We start from the raw sequence: 24385 nt of genomic DNA, 5'->3' as shown, positions 1-24385 counted from the left end.
GGTCGAAGGAACTGCCCAAGGAGCTCAGACACAGAACTGTGGCAAGGCACAGATCTGGCCAAGGTTACAAAAGAATTTCTGCAGCACTCAAGGTTCCTAAGAGCTCAGTGGCCTCCATAATCCTCAAATGGAAAAGGTTTGGGACGACCAGAACTCTTCCTAGATCTGGCCGTCCAGCCAAACTGAGCAATCGTGGGAGAAGAGCCTCGGTGGGAGAGGTAAAGAAGAACCCAAAGATCACTGTGGCTGAGCTCCAGAGATGCAGTAGGGAGATGGGAGAAAGTTCCACAAAGTCAACTATCACTGCAGCCCTCCACCAGTCGGGGCTTTATGGCAGAGTGGCCTGATGCAAGCCTCTCCTCAGTGCAAGACACATGAAAGCCCACATAGAGTTTGCCAAAAGACACATGAAGGACTCCCAGACTATGAGAAATAAGATTCTCTGGTCTGATGAGACCAAGACTGAACTTTTTGGCATTAATTCTAAGCGGTATGTGTGGAGAAAACCAGGCACTGCTCATCACCTACCCAATACAATCCCTACAGTGAAACATGATGGTGGGAGCATCATGTTGTGGGGGGGTTTTTCAGCTGCAGGGACAGGACGACTGGTTGCAATTGAAGGAAAGATGAATGTGGCCAAGTACAGAGATATCCTGGAAGAAAACCTCTTCCAGAGTGCTCAGGACCTCAGACTGGGCCGAAGGTTCACCTTTCAACAGGACAATGACCCTAAGCACACAGCTAAAATAACAAAGGAGTGGCTTCGGAACAACTCTGTGACCGTTCTTGACTGGCCCAGCCAGAGCCCTGACCTAAACCCAATTGAGCATCTCTGGAGAGACCTGAAAATTGCTGTCCACCAACATTCACCATCCAACCTGACAGAACTGGAGAGGATCTGCAAGGAAGAATGGCAGAGGATCCCCAAATCCAGGTGTGAAAAACTTGTTGCATCTTTCCCAAGAAGACTCATGGCTGTACTAGCTCAAAAGGGTGCTTCTACTCAATACTGAACACTGGGTCTGAATACTCATGACCATGTGATATTTCAGTGTTTCTTTTTTAATAAATTTGCAAAAATTTCTACATTTCTGTTTTTTTCTGTCAAGATGGGGTGCTGAGTGTACATTAATGAGAAATAAAATGACCTTTTTTGATTTTGGCAAATGGCTGCAATGACACAAAGAGTGAAACATTTAAAGGGGTTTGTTGACAGCGCTGTAACCTCACTGCGTGAAATGCTTGATTCTGTAGCCCCTCTGAAAAAGAAGTTAGTGAATCAGAGAAGACTAGCCCCATGGTATAATTTACATATTCGTACCTTAAAGCAGGCATCACAAAGGCTGGAAAGGAAGTGGCGTTCCACAAACTTAGAGGAAATTTTTCTAGCCTGGAAAAACAGTCTACTAACCTGGCCTCCAGCACTACTGTAAAAAACCTTGGAGTTATTTTTGACCAGTACATGTCCTTTAACTCACACATAAAAGAAATCTCTAGAACTGCATTCTTTCACCTGCGCAACATTTCCAAAATTAGGAACATCCTGTCTCAAAATGATGCAGAAAAACTAGTCCATGCATTTGTTACCTCAAGGCTAGATTACTGTAACTCATTACTATCTGGATGTCCCAATATCTCCATAAAAAGCCTCCAATTAATCCAGAATCAGATTTTTTATTTTATTTGTATAGCGCCAAATCACAATACAAATCATCTCAAGGCACTTTACAAAAACTAAAACTAAAAACCCAACAATTCCCTTATGAGCAAGCACTTGGCGACAGTGGAGAGGAAAAAACTCCCTTTAACGGAAGAAAAAAACCTCCAGCAGAACCGGGCTCAGTTTGGGCGGCCATCTGCCTCGACCGGTTGGGGTGAGTGGATAGAGCAGAGAGAAAAGAACAGCAACAATAAACAACAAATAGACACTGCAAGTTGGTGGGGCCAGTAACTGCACATCAGCGATAAACAGCTCCAGGACCAGGGACACCTGCAGAAGGTACAGAGAGAGAGAGAGAGAGAGAGGGAGGGAGAGAGCACAAACTAGGGGAGAGAGAGAACACAAGGTTAGTAACATTCAATGGTGGAATATACATGAGGTGCGAGAGAAGGGGGGGGGGGGGTTAGGGTAGGGGAGCTCAGTGCACCGATGGTCCTCGGGCAGTCTAGGCCTATAGCAGCATAACTAACTAAGGGATGGTTCAGGGTTGCCTGAAGCCAGCCCTAACTATATGCTTTGTCAAAGAGGAAGGTTTTAAGTCTAGCCTTAAAAGTACAGAGGGTGTCTGCCTCCTGAACCCAGTCTGAGAGCTGGTTCCACAGGAGAGGAGCTTGATAGCTAAAGGCTCTGCCTCCCATTCTATTTTTGAGAACTCTGGGAACCACAAGTAGGCCTGCACTCTGAGAGCGAAGTGGTCTATTGGGATAATATGGTACTATGAGGTCTTTAAGGTATGAAGGAGCTTGATTATGAAGGGATTTGTATGTGAGAAGAAGGATTTTAAATTCTATTCTATATTTTACAGGTAGCCAATGAAGAGAAGCCAATATAGGAGAAATATGATCTCTCTTGCTAGTTCCTGTCAGGACTCTGGCTGCGGCATTCTGGATTAATTGGAGGCTTTTTATTAAGATATTAGGACATCCAGATAGTAATGAGTTACAGTAATCTAGCCTTGAGGAAACAAATGCATGGACTAGTTTTTCTGCATCATTTTGAGACAGGATGTTCCTAATTTTGGAAATGTTGCGCAGGTGAAAGAATGCAGTTCTAGAAATTTGTTTTATGTGTGAGTTAAAGGACATGTACTGGTCAAAAATAACTCCAAGGTTTTTTACAGTAGTGCTGGAGGCCAGGGCTATGCCATCTAGAGTAGCTATAATTTTAGAAAAGTTATTTCTGAGATTTTTAGGCCCAAATATAATGACTTCTGTTTTCTCCGAGTTTAAAAGTAAAGAGTTACTGGTCATCCAAGCCTTTATGTCAGTTAGACAGGCTTGAAGTCTGGTTAACTGGTTTGTGTTAACAGGTTTAATAGATAGATATAACTGAGTGTCATCCGCATAGCAGTGGTAATTAATAGAGTGCTTCCTAATGATATATCCTAAAGGAAGCATGTACAGGGTGAACAGAATCGGTCCTAGCACAGAACCTTGTGGAACTCCATAACTAACTTTTGTTCGTGTGGAAGGTTCATCATGGACATGAACAAACTGGAATCTGTCCGATAAATAGGATTGGAACCACTTTAACGCTGTTCCTCTGATACCAATCACATGCTCCAGTCTCTGTAATAAGATGTTGTGGTCAATGGTGTCGAATGCTGCACTAAGGTCTAGGAGGACAAGTATCGAAACAAGTCCATTATCTGAGGCTAAGAGAAGATTGTTGGTAACTTTCAACAGTGCTGTTTCTGTACTATGATGTGCTCTAAATCCTGATTGGAAATCTTCAAATAGTTCATTCCTGTGTAAGTGGTCTGATAGCTGCTTAGCAACAGCTTTTTCTAGGATTTTAGAAATAAATGGCAGGTTGGATATTGGTCTATAATTAGCCAAGACACCTGGATCAAGACTAGGCTTTTTGAGTAAAGGTTTGATTACTGCAGTCTTAAAGGCCTGTGGTACGTAGCCTGATACTAGAGATAAATTTACCAAGTCCAATAAAGATGAGTTCATTAATGGCAGGGTGCCTTTAAGCAGTCTAGTCGGGATGGGGTCCAAGAGACACGTTGATGATTTCGATGAAGCAACTACTGATGTAAATTCAGAGAGATCTATAGGAGAGAAGCAGTCTAAACATAACTGAGGTCCTACAGGTGATTCAAGAGCTACTGTAGTAAAAGATTCATTTATTGCAGGTATAGGAAGCATCTGCTGAATTTTATCTCTAATAGTTGTGATTTTATTTGTAAAGAAACTCATAAATTCATCACTGCTGAGAGCTAAGGGAACACTGGGCTCAACGGAGCTGTGACTTTTTGTCAGCCTGGCTACAGTGCTGAAAAGAAACCTGGGATTGTTCTTATTTTCCTCTATTAGTGATGAATAGTATGCAGTTCTGGCTTTACGGAGAGCTTTTTTATATGTTAGTAGACTGTTTTTCCAGGCTAGAAAAATTTCCTCTAAATTTGTGGAACGCCACTTCCTTTCCAGCCTTCGTGATGCCTGCTTTAAGGTACGAACATGTAAATTATACCATGGGGCTAGTCTTCTCTGAATCACTAACTTCTTTTTCAGAGGGGCTACAGAATCAAGCGTTTCACGCAGTGAGGTTACAGCGCTGTCAACAACATGATCAATTTGGTAGGGAGTAGGATTAAGGCAGCTGCCCTCCACTATGTTTATACTTGGCATAGATGCAAATAAAGATGGAATCATTTTCTTAAATTTATTAACAGCGTTGTCGGATAAACATCTGCTGTAGTGGAATTTTCTTCCAGACGCTGCATGATCCATCATTTTAAATTCAAAAGTTATTAAAGAATGATCTGACAAAACAGGATTTGGGGGAAAAATTATTAGATGTTCAATTTCGATGCCATAGGTCAGAACAAGATCAAGGGTGTGATTAAAACAGTGGGTGGGTTTATTAACGTTTTGAATGAAACCAATTGAATCTAATATAGAATTAAATGCAATGCTGAGGCAGTTATTTTCAACATCTACATGAATGTTAAAATCTCCCACTATAATGACTTTATCTGATCTAAGCACTAAATCAGACAGGAAGTCAGGGAATTCAGTTAAAAACTCTGAGTAAGGAACAGGTGGACGGTACAAAATGACAAGTAGAACTGGTTTTTGTGTTTTCCAGTTTGTATGTGAGAGACTAAGAGTGAGGCTCTCAAATGAGTTATAATTGTTCTGAGGATGAAAGTTTAATAATAAGTTTGAGTGGAAGATTGCAGCTACTCCTCCACCTCGACCTGTGCTTCGAGGAACATGATAATTTTTATGACTGAGGGGGGTTGATTCATTCAGACTGACATATTCCTCCTGTTGTAACCAGGTTTCAGTAAGATAAAGTAGGTCAATTTGGTGATCAGTTATCAAATCATTTACTAACAGAGATTTAGAAGAAAGGGACCTAATATTTAATAATCCACATCTGACAGTTCTGTTTTTCTGTTCAATAAGAGGAGTGGTCTTAATTTTTAAGTTTTTATGAATAACTCCTCTTCTGTTAACTTCTGATTTATTTGATTTATATGTTCGAGGGGCAGACACAGTCTCTATGTGGTTTGAAGGGGGCGGCGGCTCTAAGGAAACTGCAGAGAAGCGTTTTAGACTGAGTCTCTGCATCCCGGTCCCCACCCTGGATTGTCAGGCTTTAGGTTAGCTAATAAACTCGGCCAAATTCCTAGAGATGAGAGCTGCACCATTCAAAGTGGGATGGATGCCATCTCTCGCTATCAGACCGGGTTTTCCCCAGAAAGTGGCCCAATTGTCTATGAAGCCCACATCGTTTGCTGGACACCACCTAGACAGCCAGCGACGGAACGACGACATGCGGCTAAACATGTCATCGCTGGTCAGATTGGGGAGGGGTCCAGAGAAAACTACGGAGTCCGACATTAATTTAGCAAAGTTACACACCGACTCAACATTAATTTTAGTGACCTCCGATTGGCGTAATCGGGTGTCATTGCTGCCGACGTGAATAACAATTTTCCCATATTTCCGATTAGCCTTAGCCAGCAGCTTCAGATTTGACTCGATGTCGCCCGCTCTGGCCCCAGGAAACATTTGACTATGGTCGCTGGTGTCTCTAGCTTCACGTTCCTGACTATGGAATCGCCAATTATCAGAGTCGGTTTCTCAGCGGGTGTGTCGCTGAGCGGGGAAAATCTATTAGAAACGTGAACAGGCAGGTGATGAGCCGTGGGCTTCTGCTTAGGAGTATGTTTCCTTCCTACCGTCACCCAGGCTAATTCTCCGGGCTGCTCCGGAGCTGCCCTTGGACCGCTAACAGACCCTGAGCTCGGTGGCTCTACACCAGCTAACGGGGCTAGGCTAGCTGGCTTTTGTTCGAAGGTGCGGAGCCGCGCTTCCAAATCAGTGATCCTCGCCTCCAAGGCTGACAGAACCTTACACTTAATACAGGTATCATTATCGCTAAAGGAGGCAGAGGAATAACTAAACATGTGGCACACCGAGCAGGAGAGAGAGAGAGAGGGAGAGGCCATGTTAGCTAAGCTAACTAGCTAGCTAAGCTAACCGGTAGGCCAACGAGCGCTAAGTCAGGAAATAGCAACAAACACCGGTCAAAACAGAAAGGTACCCGACCAGCACCGGAATGCAGCAGCCAGTGAACCGTTCAAAGTCTAGCCAGTTCCCAGGTGTGCCAAACCACAGCTAGTCTGCCGCCAGTCTGCAGACGAACCACACAACACACACAACACGACACGCCTGCAAGACAAAAGTGATTCGCTTATTCCTCAAATAATAATTAGACCATCCAATAAACTAATACATCTATATTTCTCCCAGTGATTATCAGTTTTTCTGCCTGGGTTACGTAATAAGTTATTTATAAACAATCAGAGAGGTTTTTCTTTCCCCTGACATCATGCCCAGCAATCCTGTGCTTGGTGCTTATCTTTGCAGAAATTGCATTGCTTGGTTTGGAACCCAGAGCCCATGAATGGGAGTGAGGTGAGTTTTGAGAACGCTTGGAATAACTATGGCTGTAATTGTGCAGTTAAAGCAGCAACTGTCCACCCTTGACCACCCTTGATGCCCTACAATGGATGTTCATGACAGGTAAGGATACTGAACCAGTGATAGTGAACTTGCGTGTTTTGCATGTTTTGCGTGGACACGCATCACAATCCTTGAATTCCACTCTGGATCTTGATGAATGAATTACTGACATTGAAAATCTTTACTAATGTACAATTTATTCAGAATAAAATAACATAACAGTGGCCAATGAAAACCAAAGCCATCAGCTCATGGAGAGCTGCATTCAAAATCAAATTGAAAATCAAAGTGGAAAATTGAAATCACAAGTTCTGTCAGCATCATCACAGCAAGTCATAATGCACTTCAAACAATATCTGGGTATGCTGCTGATGGTGTCTTGGGGGATTTCCTTGCAGACCTGGATATGGGCATCAGTGAACTCATGGACAGTCTGTGGTGATGGATAGATAGAGATATAATGTCCCATAGCTCAGAGTGGTAGAGAAAACAGAGGGGTGGAACTATTTTATCTTGCCGCCATGCTGTCATGTAGTTAATGTAGGCTTCAGTAGTTTCAAGCAAACCCTGCACTCTGCACAGTTCTTCTATGGGACAGACCAGCAGCAATTGCATTATTGGAAAGTAAATATTAAAATAAACCAAATAATATTTACACTTTAACTGTGATTCTACATTCAAATATTGCATCTGGAGTGGCGGAGTGACAACACTACAGTTCTATTAGTTTTTATTTTTTTGAGGGAAGTCTAGGTCATGGTGTGTTATGTAACACAAATTAGGGTCCAAAAGCAGACTCGCTGACTGGAAAAACAATTTTTGTTTGAATAGAAAATCACTGTAGAAATGAGGAACCAAAAACTCCAGAACAGAATTGCAGGTAAGACAAGACGTGACGAGGCGGGGCAGACAGCCCTAGACAGCAGCTCAGCAGTAATCCACTGGAGCTGGGAGACCTGAGGAAGACCAGAGTCAGAGGTAAGTATCAACGAGGTGACAACAACAAACATACGTTGTGGGACTTCCACTACTGCGTGGGTAAACAGACGAACTGGCAAAGACACAGTAAAGAACCGGAGCCTTTATTGCAGCTGTAATAAATTGACAGCAGGTGGAAGGCATCAGCAATGCCTGGTGTCCATGGTGCACCTGCACGTGAATGACAGACAAGGGCGACACACAGTAACCCCACGCCCCACCCCCAACCCCATACCAACAGTTTGTTGAGGTATTGTCTATGAAAGTCCCGGACCAAAGTGGGGTCCAGGATGGCGGAGCGCAAAACCCATGGGTGCTCCTCTGGGCCGTATCCTTCCCAATAGACTAGATACTGGAGACCCCTCCCTCTCCCTCTTATGGTTTGTCCATAAGTCACTGGACAATATAGCCCGGAGCATCATCTATGAGTTGAGGGGGCAGAGGAGGGTTGGACGGAGGATTCAGCAGGCTGGCAGACACGGGTTTGACCTGGGACTCATGGAACACGGGATGAATCCTCATCACAGAGGGGAGGCGTAGTTGGACCACTACCGGGTTAACTATCCTCTCGATAGTGAAGGGTCGGATGAATCTGGGGAAGAGTTTCCGAGACTCTGTCTTGATCAGGATATTCCTCATGGACAGCCAGATGGCTTGGTCCAGCTGGTAGAAAGAGAAAGGGGACCAGTGGCGGTCAGCTAGCCACCGATTCTGCTCTGCTTTCCTTTGCAGGGCTGCCTGGATGTTGGAGGGGCAGGACAGCTACCTCCTGTTCCTGGGCCTGGAACAGGGGAGGTTGATAACCCAAGGAGGCTTTGAAGGGGGCCAGCTCGGTGGTGGAGCTCAGCTGTGAATTCGATCCAGGCCAGGTGGGTATTCCAGGACAATGGGCAGGATGCCATGACACACCGGAGGGCCACCTCTAAGTCCTGGTTAAACCAATCTTGTCTGGGGATGGAAGCCCGAGGATAGGCTGACCGTAGCACCGAGGATCTTGCAAAATGCCTTCCAGACCTATGACGTAAACTGTGTACCCCTGTCCGACACAATGTCCAGAGGGATAGCGTGAAGTCTGAAAACGTGCTGGGTGAGCAGTCCAGCAGTCTCTAAGGAGTGTAACGAACCTAAGGCAGGAAAATATATTCACATTCCAAGACTTGTACCCTCTGACAATTTATGGCTATAAATCTCTCTGTAACCTACTAAGGTAAACAACAGGGCCCTCTCCAACAAGTACCGAACTGTCAAGACTCCATTTGAAAAAGAGCAGATCACTGGCTCTTGACAAAGAAACCCCTTTTTTTGATCACATCCTGCTGTAAATACTTTGAAACTACCCCTTTCAGGCAAGACCTGAAACTTATACAATGACTCATAAACTGTCCTTGTTATATTAGTGCTCTGATTACTAAACATGTAACATGTGTTAACCATGTGTTATTCCAACAGGCTTATAAAGAGCATCATTGTCAGACTACAGTGTGATATAGAATCTGTGCTATTGTTTATCTGTTATTCATGCTTGTAGTTAATCCATATAACTATGTGAAGTTTTATTGATTTTCATTTATGATGTTGCTGAACTATTGCTGAATAAATCTTAAAAAAGACAACTGACTGGCATCATTGATGTCAGGATTTCGGGAGGTGACTTGTCCAACACTGCCCCCTGCTGACTTTAAACTGTTTAGTATTCTGAAATAATCAGTTGATTCGCTGCACCTGCCCGCTGCATGTTTTAAGCAGACCAGGACAGTGCGCTCCTTGCCAGATTGTGGTTAACCCTCGTGCTGACACTCTCCTGCCACTTGATAGAACTCAAGTTCTGAGACTTCTTTTTGAATTTGCCTTTAAACCCGAAGTGCTATTGTCCTTGCTTTCACTAGTACAGATGTGTCTTCTAGAGATCTGCCTTTGACCTGTACGAACCGTGTGACGAAGAGGAACTACCTCACCTGGATTCAGTACGGACTACTACGACGTATCTGTGGATGCCATTACCTGACCGGAGAAGGAGATAAGTAGCTTAATATCAACTCTTCCCTTATGTGGACGCTGAAGAGGAGGATTAAATCCGTAACGCTCCCCACAAATAACAAGCATTAGGAAGTCAATTTTTGTACCCGACACAGTGACTGTGACTTTTGACAGTGGAGTTGTTCTGCTGGAATATGAGGAAAAGCTGTTCTGTTTGGACTTGAAGATTTGAGTTTCTACTCTTATGAATAAGGGACAATAAGGGAACTTCCTGGATCGTCGCGACGAGGAGCCCGAACAGCTAGCTTTTTCATACAGTACACTGTCACTGAATCGGTAGAACACTCCGTCAGATTGTAGACTGATATCCCGTATTACTCATTAATTGATTGGTTGATCCACCATAAAATGATCTGGTGCCCCAAATTATTAAGATGGTTTATGATATTCATAATTCATAAACCAGACATAATAAAGCTTCATGTTCAATACATATATATATTTAAATTTGCTACAGGCAGTAGGGAGCTTGGGAAGGGGAATAAACTGAGCAGCCTTGGAAAAGCGGACAAAAATGGTCAGAATGATTGTGTTACCCTTGGATGGGGGCAGACCAGTAACGAAATTCAAGGTGATGTGAGACCAGGGTCGTGAGGGTATCGACAAGGGCTGGAGCTGGCCGGCAACAGGTCGGTGGGGTGCCTTGCCTCAGGTACAGACAGAACAGGCCAATACATAGTCACGTATATCCTGGTCCATCCTGGCCACCAGAACCGTCATTTTACCAGGTCCCTGGTGCGGGCAGCCTCCAGGTGACAGGCGAACTTGGCGGTGTGGACCCACTGGAGTACCTGCGGATGAAGAAAACTCGGAGCAAACAGAGGACCAGTTCCAGGGTCAAGCTTAGGGCTTTATGCCTGCTTCACTCATTCCTCAATCTCCCACTATGCAGCTGGCAGGAAGGATCAGTTCAGGCTCTGGATCAGGTTCTGAGGAGGAGAACTGACAGGAGAGGTCATTGGGCTTTACATTACAGGATCCTGGGCGATAAGTTACCATAAAGCAGAATCTATTAAAAAACAAAGCCTACCTAGCCTCAACTGTTTGGCCAACTGAAGGTATGCGAGGTTTTTATGGTCGGTCGAACAATGAACAGTCGCTCAGACCCCTCCAACCAATGCCTTCACTCCTCCAGGGCAAGCTTGAGGCTAGGAGCTCCTTATTCCAAATGTCATAGTTCCTCTCTGTTGAAGACAGATACCAGGAGAAGAAGGCACAGGGGTGTAGTTTATTGTCTGTCTCTGTGCATTGAGAAAGGATCGCATCAACTCCCACGCTATTACGTAGATCTTATTTTCAAGCAGACGCTGCAATACCTGCCACAAATGCTCCTGGTGTTCATCCGTGATGGCATTAATCTCATGATACATGGGCATAAGGTCTTGTCCTTCTTTGCTACAAAGAAAAAACCTGAACTTACAGGGGAGGATGAGGGACAGATGATACCGGACACAAGCGATTCCCTAATATACTTCTTCATTGACTCCCTCTCCAGGCTTGACAGGCTGTAGAGTCGGCTAGAAGGCAATGAGGAGGTCAATGGCGCAATCATATGTCCAGTGTGGCAGGAGGGAAAGTGCCCTGTCCTTAATAAACACATGCACTAGGTCATGATAGCACTCTGACTAGAACCCTGGTTAACTTCGGCAGCTCCTTGGGTTGATTAATCAGACTAGAGGATGGAGTCAGCACCGCCCACAGGCAAGTTGCATGGCAGCGTGGATTCTATTCCGTGACTTTACCCGTGGACCAGTTGATGTGGGGATTATGTCGCTGGAGCCACGGGAGGCTGAGGACCTTGGGAGAATGTGGTTCGGAAATGATTTTTAAAGTAATCTACTCTCTGTGATTACCCGAGAGGATGAGCGTAAGTGGGACAGTAACTTGAGTAATGCGCGCAAGCCGATGGCTAACCCGTCTGTTTTGAGCGGCAAGGCGGATGTACATGAGGGAAATCTGTAGTTGGTGCACCAGTTCTGTGTCTAAAACGTTGTAGTCAACTGTTAACCAAGAGCCATCCATCCATCCATCCATCCATCTTCTGCTTATCCGGGGCAGTAGCCTAAGCAGGGACACCCAGACTTCCCTCTCCCTGGACACTTCCTCCAGCTCATCCGGGGGGGACACCGAGGCGTTCCCAGGCCAGCCAAGTGACATAGCCCCTCCAGCGTGTCCTGGGTCTTCCCCAGGGCCTCCTCCCGGTGGGACATGCCCGGAACACCTCCTTAGGGAGGCGCCCAGGAGGCATCCAGTACAGATGCCCGAGCCACCTCAGCTGGCTCCTCTCGATGTGGAGGTGCAGCGGCTCTGCTCCAAGCTCCTCTCGGGTGACCGAGCTCCTCACCCTATCCCTAAGGGGGTGCCCAGCCACCCTGCGAAGGAAGCTCATTTCAACTGCTTGTATCCGAGATCTTGTCCTTTCAGTCATGACCCAAAGCTCATGACCATAGGTGAGAGTTTGAACGTAAATAGAGAGCTGAGCTGAAAGGCGAAGCTCCTTCTTCACCACAACGGACCAGTACACCAACCGCTTTGCTGCTGCCGATGCACCGATCCATCCGTCCTTCCCTCACTCGTGAACAAGATCCCAAGATACTTAAACTCCTCCACCTGAGGCAGGGGCTCTCCCTTGACCTGGAGATGGCAGGCCACCTTTTTCCACGACCCTGCTGCATGAGCTTCTCTGGTTCCATTGGAGGATAGATGGGAGTCGGTTGAGTCCTGGGTAGAACTGATCGTGTCACGTGGGAGTGGTAGGAGGAACCACGAACCCCCAGGCCTGGCTGGCTTGCTCACGCCACCTCTTCCAGAGCCAGTTGTCTAACTGGATAGCTAAAATAACAAATGAGTGGAAATCGGGAGCATCCTAACAGCTTAGTTCATCCTTTAGCTCTTTTGAAGGCCCCTGTCTAAATAGTTCCTTAAGAACAGACTCAGCCCAATCCGTGTCTGCTGCCATAGTCTTAAACTCAATGGAATAGTTCACCACACTCTTGTTGCTAATGTTGTTGCTAATGTTAGCTAGCTAAAGCTAGCTGTTAGCTTATTTCAGCTGCTACTAAAGCAGCAAAAAGTCATTTAGAAGTTAATGTTAACAGATGCTTCTTCTTTCTCAATAAACAATGGCAGAGAGCACAGACTCATTTGTGGTTTAGGAACTCCACGAGAACTTGTACATGAATTTATGTCCAGTGGCGTGCAAGTTAACAGCTTCTCCTTTGGTTACTTGGCGTTTCCGCGGTATGTAAATGATATGTAAATCGTTGTCTCATAACCCTCCGTTTAAAGCCACCCCCCACCACCCCCCTTCACGCCAAAAGGGTGTCAGAAAGTTGGAACTGAAAAACAGTCCTTGGCATTGTAAAAAAAAAAAAGGAGCAGCATCGTACAAGAAACAATGTCATCGAAAAAAAGAATTGTCATTGAAAAAAACAGGAAGTATCAAAAGATTATCACTGAAAAACACACCACAATGCAATTGAATTGAATTGAAAACAATATTGTGGTCTGTCAGCGTGTCAGTTTATTGGAAATTAGCAGAGGAGGAATTCTTTTGGTGCACACACAAGTTTTAATCGAAATTACAAACTCTTGTACAAGGACCCATTCCTTGTTAGAAAATCGCAGTCTGCAAGCAGTTTGCTGCAACCAACTTCGCAAGAAAGAGAAGCATGCCAAGAATCACATCTCACTGGTTAACTACAGGTGGGGGGAAGGTGTGTCTCTTCACACTGTGGAGACAGTGCTTTTAACCTTCTTTCTTTAGCGTGCCAGGTCTGCACAACTCTTTGCAACAATGTGTGCACAAACAATATTTAACAAGCTAAATGGAATGTAACTTCTAATAATATTTTTCCCAACAGGTCCTACAAGGAGGTATGGACATTTCTGTGCTTGGTGGCATCACGGCAGTTTTGTGCCACCGTGCTAATATGGGCTGAGGTGGTACTCAAGTGTAATGGAAAACCCTCCGACCCCTAAAACGGGAATGGTTTGCATGTGGGCGCCACAAATAAATACTCTCTCCTTATCCTTCCTGAGTGATTCTAAAGCAGTATGCTTTAAATAGCCTATGGTATTTTATGCCTTATTATAAAATGGCCAGTCTCACTGGGCTGTCGGCGTCATGTTTCTATACTAAAATACAGGTTTTAAATGTTGGAATGAAAAATATTTGCTTTTACCTCTCTCATGTAATGCAGTCAGATCAAAGCACTGAATTTCTTGTTACTGAAAGCTAAAATTGTGGTTTTTGTCATGTCTAATATTTTACTTTGTTTGCTGCTTGTTTCAGCTGTTCAGCCGCTGTTAAGCTGTTGAAGCAACTGGATGTTGGAGGGAGACCTGTCACCCCTCTGCTCTGAGTCAAACATCCATATCAATAATTTAACCAGACAGGAAAAAACCTCAGACACCAGAAACCTCCAGCCAGTCACAGCTAAGCTAAGACATGTGAGCTTCCCCCAGGTTGTCACACTCTTTCTACACTAGCATTCTTCCTTCTCACGCACCTCTGAGCTGCGAAAACACAGATGGAGGATTGAATCTGACAGTAGTGAGTGATGCCAGTTAGCTACCTTGCATGGAGAGAAGGTAGCTGGACTGATGGATAAAATTAGAAAACCAGTCCAAAAACCTGAATGTCCCCTTGGGGATTAACAAGGTGTATCTTAACTTATCTTATTTTAGCTTTCAGGTTCAGCTCTTACATAACAATAGTTTATTTAGCTGTGTAAAAAGAATCAGATAATAGTATAATTTTCTGTGGCAGTTCAGTCTTTGACGTTTATTACTACTGGGCCTTCAAGTGTCAGAACAGAACACCTCAGCTATGCAAAGTGTATGTTTTTATTGTATAATTTTAGTATCAATGAAAACCAAACCAAACAGGTTTAACAGTTGCGAGGTCAGTGAAAACAAAAGGGGTCCACCCCCATACCTTTGAGTTTGTCTCTGAGGATGACTGGTTGGATGGTATTGAATGCACTTGAAAAATCAAAGAACATAACCCTCACATAACTTGCAGGTTCTTCAGGATGAGACAAACATGGTGAAGCACCAAACACCAGTGTGTTCTTTGTAAGCAGGGGATCTATTGTGTGTTTAACCTGGAGTTTTAGTAGGCAGAGAACCATCATCTCCAGATACTTCATAATATGGGATGTGAGAGCCACCAGTCTGTATTCATTTAGTTTAACTGGACACTTTACTTTAGGTCCCAGAACAATAAAAGGTGTTTTCCACAGAGCTGGGACCCTCCCCAGCTGTAGAGTAAAGTTGCAGATCCTCTGTAGAGGCTCACATAGTTGGGCAGCCCAGTCCTTAATCAGCCACCATCGAGGCCAACTGCCTTCCCACGGCAGAGTCTTTGTAGCTGCAGCCTCACCCTTGTTACTGTGACAGATGGTGGAGCATGTCCAGATGAGGGAGGGGGCATTGCTGCAGTGGTGGAGATGCACACAGGTGGAGGAGATGAGGGAGGAGATATTGAAAAAGAATGAGGGGGTGTGGCTGGACAGGCTGGTGCTTTTGTGACAGTGTCATCTTCTGTTGAAGAACTTGTTGAGTTCATCGGCTCTGTCCACATCATCCACTGTTGCCTGGTTGTTCGTTTTTATATCCAATGAAGTTGTTAATTCCGCTCCACACCTCTCTGATCTTGTTGTGCTGTAAATTTTATTTTTGTAGTCCTCCTAAACCTGGTTTAATCTCTTCTTCAGCTCACATTGAATATGTCTGAGGCGTTCCTTGTCTCCATCTTTAAATGTCTCCTGGTTAAGGATAGCCTTGATGTCACTAGTGATCCAGGGTTTGTTATTAGGGAAACAGAGTACAGACTTTGTAGGTATAACAGTGTCTCTACATGAATTCATGTAATCTATGAAACAGTCAACCTGTCAATGTCCATGCTGTTCCCTTCTGCTACCACCAATACGTTCCAGTCTGTACATTCAAAGCAGTCCCTTAGAGACTCAGTTGCCTCAGGGGTCCATTTCCTGACTGTGATGGTGGTGCAGGTTGATTCAGTACAAAGGGTTTATAACAGGTTTGCAGTAAGTGGTGGTAGGGCAGTATGCTGATGTTTGCATACAGCAGATCAAATCTCTCACCTTCTCTGGTTGGATGGTTGACAAACTGAGAAAATCTAGTCAAGTGTGAGGGGAGAGTCACATGGTTAAAATCACCTGATATTATTATGTGTCATGGATGACTTCTCTTGGAACATTAATTGTTGCTCTTGGTTGAATGTAAACAAGTATGGCGCTGATATGACTGAACGCCCTGGGAACATAATAAGGTCTGAGACCAGCTGCCAAAAGCTCCATGTCCTGACAACATATCCTTTCCTTGACAGTAATATGACCAGGGTTACACCATCTCTTGTTCACAAATGAAGCCAGTCCTCCACCTTTTGTCTTGACACTTGCCTCATCAATGTCATGTGAAGATTCTTTTCCCCACAGTAATACCCATAAGTCATTAAACAAAATAGAACAGTAGTTCTCAAAAATATGTCATAAAAGAGTGAAAATTTCAGGGGCCACAAGACTGTAATCTGCAAATTCTATAATGTTTTTTAAAATATTTTTATGAATGAAAAAAGAAAATATGTCTGGTGCTGTATTTATTGTTGTACAGTGCAGGAGCTCTCCAAAGCTCACCTTCAAAATATCCAAACTAAACACAACAACCACATAGATATAATGCGAAGACATTTACAAAGAGTAGACAAAAAACGTCAACAGTGAGACACTAACCAACTGCAAGAAGTTCCAAAATGACTATGCAGAAGGACCACAGTTGCAAAGAAACCACAGCGATGCAAAATGACCACAAAGAGATGCAGAGGGACAACAAAGATGCAAAATGGCAACTAAGGTATGAAATATGACCGCCAAAGATATAAAATGACCACAAAGCAACATAAAATATTCTGAGATCCAACGATACCAAAAAAGATGACCACAGATGCAAAACGACCATACATTTTGTGTGTGTTTTAGTCTGGGTGTCTTGCATGTGCTCATGGCCTATTGTGTCATAATCTGTCTATGACTAGTATCTAGTAAGCAGTGAACATGATTAGCATACCTTAATCAAAACGAACAATATATAAGTTCCTGCCATGATGTGTCACATTTGTGTTTTACACTGATGGAGAACACAGCCAAATCATCAGGACACCGAAAAAAATCAATATGAACAGGAAAATCAACAAATCAACTATGAATGAATGCATTTTGCCATAAATATGCAGCATGTCACTGTGCACATTCTTACAAATTGGGTATTCAGGTTTCGATTGAGAACTTCATTGTGGATGATGAAAAACCTGGAAGTGTAATACCTCCTTTTGAATAATGTCCATTAATACTTCTTCACAACTCTACAAGAAGCTCAGCAGTTAATCTTGTACTTAAGTCTCTCTTCAAAACTCTTCACCATCCTGGGAAAGAATGTTTTTGCAATCTCATCCATCCCTGTCTATATTAGGCAGATATTTCCAGGCTTTAAATATTCACTGCTTCCAGGACAGACATTTGATCATGTGGATGGTGGTCAGAAAATTTCCACCTCCGTGAGTTGGAAAAGTGCAATCAAAAGATTTGACTTTCACTGTATAGAAGGCATAAAGCTGAAAAGCACAATTAGTGGGTAGGTGTTTAGCTAAAACTGGTAAGACTGGTTGTTGTTTTGTTTTATATATATATATATATATAGTTTTATATATATATATATAGTTTTATATATAGCAGAACATAGCAAAGTGCACATATCAGTTTTTTGGTTTTTTTTTTTTCAATTTTACTCTGAGCATCATTACACACTCCAGCTGTGAACCTCTTGAAGGTCTGGAAGATAAAGTGATGACACTTATATAATAGTGTTAAAAATGTTTAAGATATTTATTATGCATACTGTCAGATGTCATAGAAATCAATTTAGAAATGCTTTGTTTGAAGACTGCAGTTTCATTTTTCAGACAGTGTCATATTTTATTATCCATAATGCAACACTGTAATATGTACAAACACAGATTTGATTTCTATTGGTAGTTTAAGAGTTTTCATTTTACAACATGTATAGTACAACCACGTCTGCCACAACCACCAAAAGTCATACATAACAAAAAATAATAATTTACAACCCCTAAAAAAAAAAAAATCACAAATTCATTTAACAAACAATGTGTGGGTTTTCTCTTTGCCTGTTCTGAAATCCTTCCATTTTTACATTTGAAATACAGTGACAGGTAGTGTTAGTGCAGTAAATAAGACAAGACATGAATGAATGAGGCAAATTAAAGAATCTCTTAAATCATCCCACATGCCACCTCAGTCCTCCATCCTCTCCTGTATCTCAGGTTAAATAAGATTTTACAGCTATTTTACAAAAACAGGTTTGATCAGTTCAGATGCATAAGACACTGACTGGCCCTCTGCTTTCATCTACTCCACTAGATTTGGTGAAGTGGTCAGCCTCTTCTTGCACATGATTACAAGCTGATACTTGCAGGTGGGAGGGGGCAAAGTAAAAGGTAATAGTGAAAGGATTGGTTGTGAGTCAACTCACTTAGCAGCTTGCCAAATAATGATGCTGAGTATGACAAGCACGATGGAACAAACCATAGCCAGGATGCACATCTTCTTCCGGGACTTTTGCTGTGATAAAAAGAGCAGGGAGAGGAGGGTTACTGGCAGGATTTCACTTAATGGCAGCAGAACAGAGGGACTGCTGCACACCCACCTGGTAGTAGCTGGCTCTCTGGAGCTGTTCTGTTCCTCGTTCTACGTGAACTTCTGCATTCTCCACATTTGCTTCAATGCTATCTACAGGGAAGAACATGGAGCAGGGTCAACCAAGAAAAAGTGAAATTTCAAGGATTCTTATAGAGAAAACATTTCAGGTTTTTAGCATCCACAGTGAAGTGGACCACTCAGACAGTATTTACTTGTGTCCTCCATGCGCAACTATTAAAAAAAAAAAACAAGTGAACACCACACACATTACTTTGCTGCTCCTGTTATTTTCTGATATAAAAGTTAATCCCGTATAACATTTCCAAAGAATCTTGAAGTGGGCAAGACAGAAACTCAGCCATAGTACATGTTCTCACAATAGTAGCATGCACTCAGTTGTCAAGTTATTAGGAACACCCAGCTAAAACTAGATCAGGCTAATCTGAAAGCCCTGCAGTAAATCCTCCTTCATGAGCACAATAACGTTCAATTTGTGTTCAGACTGTTCCACAGAGTGGCTGTTTCAAATGGGTCATAATTTTAGAGGATGCAGTTTGTGCTGCTGCTGAACAGAAATAAAGAAAAGGTTAAAAACAAAAACAACCGCAGTCCTACTCACCAATCATCTCTCCCTGATCATGGATCATCATTGCCAGGTCCTTGAAGATCTGGTTTACATCCATGATGTCAGACTGAAACAAAGAAATGGACAAAAAGCTTGAATCAGCTGTGGCAGGTGTGTTTGGATACTACGACAGTAGATTTTTGCAGAGGCTAGTACACAGGTAGAGAGACTGGTGATTTTCTACCATGTCCTGCTATTATTAATAATAAGCAAAGGCTGACCTCCAGCTGCCTGATGTTGGTTTCTCTTTCCTTGATGAGCTCGAGATCCTCCTCTGTGATGGCCGCTTCTTCTGTCTGGGTGGTCATCTGACCCCAGTCATCTTGGCTTTAAACAGGGAAATTTTTAAAGATGTTAAGAGCTGGAATAATGTGTGTGAACACAGGTGCTAAGTGCAACAGAAGAATAAATCAAAACTAAAGCTGATCGCCCTGGCTACTATGTGTATTGCGTGTCATTTGCACTTCATGAGATGAAGGTACAAAGCATTTAAAAATGTTACTACATGACTACAAAGTGAACCTTCTTTAACCCATTAACAAATGCATTTCGCAACTTTGCTGAGTTCATCTATTTGTCAATGCATGTAAGTTGTAAAATCGAGCTAAGAAAGAGTGGAATACCATGCACATTCTTTGTATTATTTTAAAAACATCCTGTATTTGCTTTTAGACAAATTCTTTCATCATTATTAGACAACCTTTAATTTCATCATGACGTGCAAGGATATAAACGGTTAACCAATCAATCTGTTCAACATAACTATGAAACACCAGTTGCTGTAAAGACAAGGTTCATGCTGCCTAAAGCAAAATCTAATATAAAAGATAAATCAATAGTGTACAGGGCTATAGCTAGTTGGAATTCACTCCCAGTGTAGACTATTCAAGAAAATATTAAAAGTTTAAATTTATGTTGAAATAATATCTTTAAAGACATCGGAAACTTTAATTTGAGTTGTAGAAAAACTAGTTAAAACTGGTGGTAAAAAAACTATATGCTTGTTCCTTAGGTTTGAGATGTATGTAAATAAAAACTCGTTTGGGTATGTGAAATTGTTTATTATGATGAATTTATCATGAAAAGGGTTTATTGTAGAAAGTGTATGTAATGAGAATATTGCTTTAATTTTATTATGAAATTTTTTAAAAAGAATTTAAGATGGACTAGTGTGTTTTGCATTGTTTGATTTAATGTTTAAGTTTTCTCTCTTATATGAATAGAACTTTCAATTTGGGGTAATTGTCATACAGTGGTAATTGCACTGTATGTATGTAAAGTGTGCATACGGTTGCATGTATGGTGCAGAATAGCCAATGCTGGTGCTACTGGGGATCCAAAGAAGAAAAAAAAAAAGAAAAAAAAAAAAAAGGGAGTGGTTCCTTTCTTGAGATAAAAATGCATTATTATATTTTAATCTGTTAAATGAATTAATCTTGATACTTTGGTTTGCAAAGATATACTGTAGTGTATATAATTCCATAATACTATGCTATATATAATATTAAACGCTACATAATAACAATCTCTTACTTATCAAAAGAAACAAGCTTCTCATCCCGAGAACCGTCTTCAGTCTGAAAGAGAAGAAAAACCCACTACTACCAAAGTCAAGTCAGCAAAACATTATCAAAACCTGACTCCCATGAATGTGATGCTTCATCACTACTGTCATGAATGCATTTAGGTGTCTTTTAGGTGCCTTGTGGTGTGAAAGCACCACTGACTCCTGCTTACCGACAGGCGGGATCCAGCCCTTGCTCTGGCTACTGATTCCTTCTCCTTCTCTGCTGCACGACGCTGGACTGCTTGGAAGTTGTTGAGAGCTGCTGAGAAATCATTCATCAGTCGGTCCCTCTGGATCTTTTGCTGCCTCTACACACCATAGAGTAGAGAGAAGTGTGTAGTATCAAACCAATTAGATATGGAAGAACAGATGTAAAGTCATTCACTGAAAATGAAATACAGCTTGATGAGGGTCATTGGATGAACAACTACTGTCTACAAAAGTTGTTTCCAACTCCAGTCCTTGAGGTCCACTGTCCTGCTTGGTTTCCAACTATCCCTGCCCTGCCCACTGCTGATTTCCTGGATCAGGTGTATTCAGCCAATCAGAAGCTGCAAGGGCAGGGATAGTTGGGAAAAGAAGCAGGACAGTGGACCTCAAGGACTGGAGTTGCAGACCCCTGGTGTAGAACTTAAAAGTCCAACTCTGGCGCCACCAAGAGACACTATGCTGAACACCACTCACATACGTTCTAGCAGAGAGATGTGTCAATGCTGAGTGAGGAGGCTGCTGTAAGAGTCAAATGCTTGTCAGTGTAAACTATTGATGTATTAACAAATGCAGATCAGCACTTACTTGCTCTGAGGGTGATGAGGGCAAAGGGATTGATCCTAACTCTTTTAGGTGCTTGTTGGTGTCTTTTGCCAGTTGGTTAGTATAGTGTTGCATCTGCTGCCTGTGGAAACATCAACAGTTTAAAATAACAAAGGACTGTATTGCTCTAAAACTAGAGTTCTATTTGTTCTTCACCCTATAATTTACATCTTTATAGAACATACAGAACAGTGTGAAATTTAAGCAACAACATAAAACAGTTCTGTCATGCGTTCAGGATAAGAATGCTGTGTGTGTTAAAGCCTCCCTGACTCATAGAATCTGTACACCTTTTTTGGAGAATAACTCTGGATCACTCTGTGGTAGTTTTGGCTGTTCGTAACACATCAAGGTGACTAGCTGAGAGAGAGTGAATGTGTGTGTCTGTGTGTGTCTGTCCATGTGATGAACACTACGGGCGTTACTAGTGATAAGGCTGATACATACAAATGGTCCTGGAGTTCACTGGTATCCTGTCTGGTCCCCAACTGATTCACCATGCTCTTGATCTGAGCAGCTGTTGTGAGAAGAAGTTATGAGTTTCCATTCATATTTTCAACTTCCAGAAGAAAAAAATCTAGAGTGGATATGCCAGAAACTTGCAAAAACAAAAAAAGGAAGTTACATTTGGTTCAGATAAAGCTTGTGTATTGTTAAAACAAAATGCAACAGTGCAATGAAAACAGACCAGAACAGACTTGTTTTGGAGTAGCGTCCCCTAAAAACAAATACATGAAACAGAAATGCCACAACCATCTTGATTTCTATGTTGTGCCAGCATTTGAACTTTTTTAGTTTTCTTTCAATCAGCCAATCGATTAATTGATTACTTGTTATTCATTGTGATGGCCTAGCCACTTTTGACTTCTAAATTATTGAATCCTCATTTTTGAAAGGTCTGGTAAAATATAGTGACATTTTGATAAACTTCAATCTTCTATAGAGAATCTGAAATGAACTGAGTCTTAAATGTCCTTTAGGTATTTTATTATCTTTGCAAAAAAGTCACTGTCATGACAGAAAAACAATGAGCACAATCAGTTTTATACAGTATTATCAGGATGGCTCCAGAAGCTGCCACAGCCAGTGTTTGTCCCTGACAGGGAAGACACTGATTAATTGAGTCGATGCATACTTAACAGAAATGCAAAACAAGAACAAGCCAGTGCCATAACAATAGTTCTTCATAAAGTTCATAAAATAGATTTTCCACTAGACTAGTTTACTCAAAGCACACTTAAGGCTCCTTGCAGACTTGATAAACTTTGAATTTGGCACTCAGTGACTTTCTGAGCCCCAAGTGTAGGGAGGTCCAGACATTCAGAATCAGTATAAATATTGTTGATGATCTGCATTAAAAAAAAAAAGGAAAAAAAAAGCTGACAAAAAAAGACTAATGTTGCATCTCCAACACAATTATAAAAGATGTATCATAAATATTTTTTCTGCTGCCCTGCAATTCATGGTGTTAATGAGTGAACATGTTGTCACACCCCAGTCAAATAACCTACCACATTCAACAAAAATAACCAGTAAAATTCTACACTGCAAATTCTGCTCTGCCTCAAAAATAATCCGATTTAGCACAGTGAGGCAGCCTTCATGGTAACAGCATCTTGAAGCATCTCCCCTGAATCAGTGAGCCAGTAAAAAACTTTGCTTACCTACACTGTGTCCATGGTCTTGTTCACACTCTAGCAAAAATAGCAACTGATACAGCAGCAAGACACTTACTGTTCTGTGTGATCTTCTGGATGTTGGAGCTGCATGTTTGTATGAGGGTGTTGAAATCCCGTGGTACAGCACGATAGCTGTCTGCTTTGCCGTATGACATGTCTGCTGGAGTGAGCTTGCCTTAGGAGTTAAACTGGCTGGACACAAGCAGAAGAGAAAGAGCTTTTAAAGAGAAAGCATCTGTATTTACAACTGTCATTATTCATTTGACCAGAGAAAACAAGGACTACAATAATGTGAGACAAGTGGTCAGTCTTGGGCCCTGCTGATGACATACACACATGCGCTGTTTTAGCATTTATAAGATATCTACAATTACATTTTGACTGGTCAAAACTCACATTTATATGTATTTATCTACAATTATTACTAGTAACATATTCGTTTTGATTTCCAAAAAGATAATTAAGATATCTCTTAAATGTTTCAAATTACAGTTATCTTTAATTATGACTAATCAGAATTTCATTGTAGTTTTGACTAGTCACACTGTAGTTTTAGATATCTGAAATGTCATTACGGACATTCCAGTGAAACTGCTTTGTTGGCAAAACGGTTTGCCATAGACATCCTGACACAGGAAACCGGAGGTACTTATTTTAAAGTTTAGGTCAGGCTTAACTTACAAACCACATTTATCACGTTGAGGCGGAGTAGTTTGTTCCCTTACACAGTCCACTTCCAATAAATGAATAATTGTTGTAAGTTACTGACGACAGAGACTGATCCAACGCTTATTATCGCTTTCGATAACAACTGTTAGCTTGCTAACAAGTTAGCCAGCTAATGTCAAATCATTGAAGCTGGTCGACATAAATGCAGACGTAAGACATGTGATATTGGTTTTACAATAACGGGACTGTGTTGAAAACACGGCTTGTGTTTAGCCAACGAAAGTTACCGGAGGATGTACGGAATTAACCTATGCTGTTAGCTAACCAGCTAAGTGACGACAACTTGTCAGCTTGTTCAGGATAAAAAGCCTATCTCAAAACGGCAACTTCTACACAAATAACGACTTGGAAACAACAACACACCACCAACACAGTTAAATCGTGTAATATTTAAAAACTATGTAATACCTGCTTATTTGGCTGTTTAAAATGAACACATAGGCGTAGGAATTTTCGCCCTGCTGTCAAGATACTGCCCTTCCTGCTCCGTAACGTTATCACGTAATGA

General features: G+C 42.2%; 1 protein-coding gene across 3 annotated transcripts; it reads right to left on the bottom strand.

The window, feature by feature from the left end:
• Positions 1–17699: 17699 nt before the first annotated feature.
• On the bottom strand, positions 17700–24385 carry stx12 (syntaxin 12). 3 transcript variants are annotated; one of them, XM_026300802.1, is made up of 10 exons: positions 24286–24385; positions 23204–23340; positions 21917–21986; positions 21452–21551; positions 20827–20964; positions 20623–20666; positions 19311–19416; positions 19084–19156; positions 18472–18554; positions 17700–18386 (listed from the first exon to the last, which is right to left on the bottom strand). In XM_026300802.1, exons 2-10 carry the CDS (start codon positions 23301–23303, stop codon positions 18294–18296), a joined length of 807 nt encoding a protein of 268 aa, XP_026156587.1. In that variant the 5' UTR covers positions 23304–23340; positions 24286–24385; the 3' UTR covers positions 17700–18293. The 3 variants fall into 3 exon arrangements, with proteins under 3 accessions (XP_026156587.1, XP_026156589.1, XP_026156588.1); XM_026300804.1 differs by having other exon boundaries at positions 18472–18550; XM_026300803.1 differs by having other exon boundaries at positions 18294–18386; positions 23204–23336; positions 24286–24376.

Source organism: Mastacembelus armatus, chromosome 11 (genome assembly GCF_900324485.2).
Source record: "Mastacembelus armatus chromosome 11, fMasArm1.2, whole genome shotgun sequence".
In the NCBI taxonomy this organism is placed as follows: domain Eukaryota; kingdom Metazoa; phylum Chordata; class Actinopteri; order Synbranchiformes; family Mastacembelidae; genus Mastacembelus; species Mastacembelus armatus.
The sequence above is the reverse complement of the archived record's forward strand: the minus strand, read 5'-3'. Positions and strand labels throughout refer to the sequence as shown.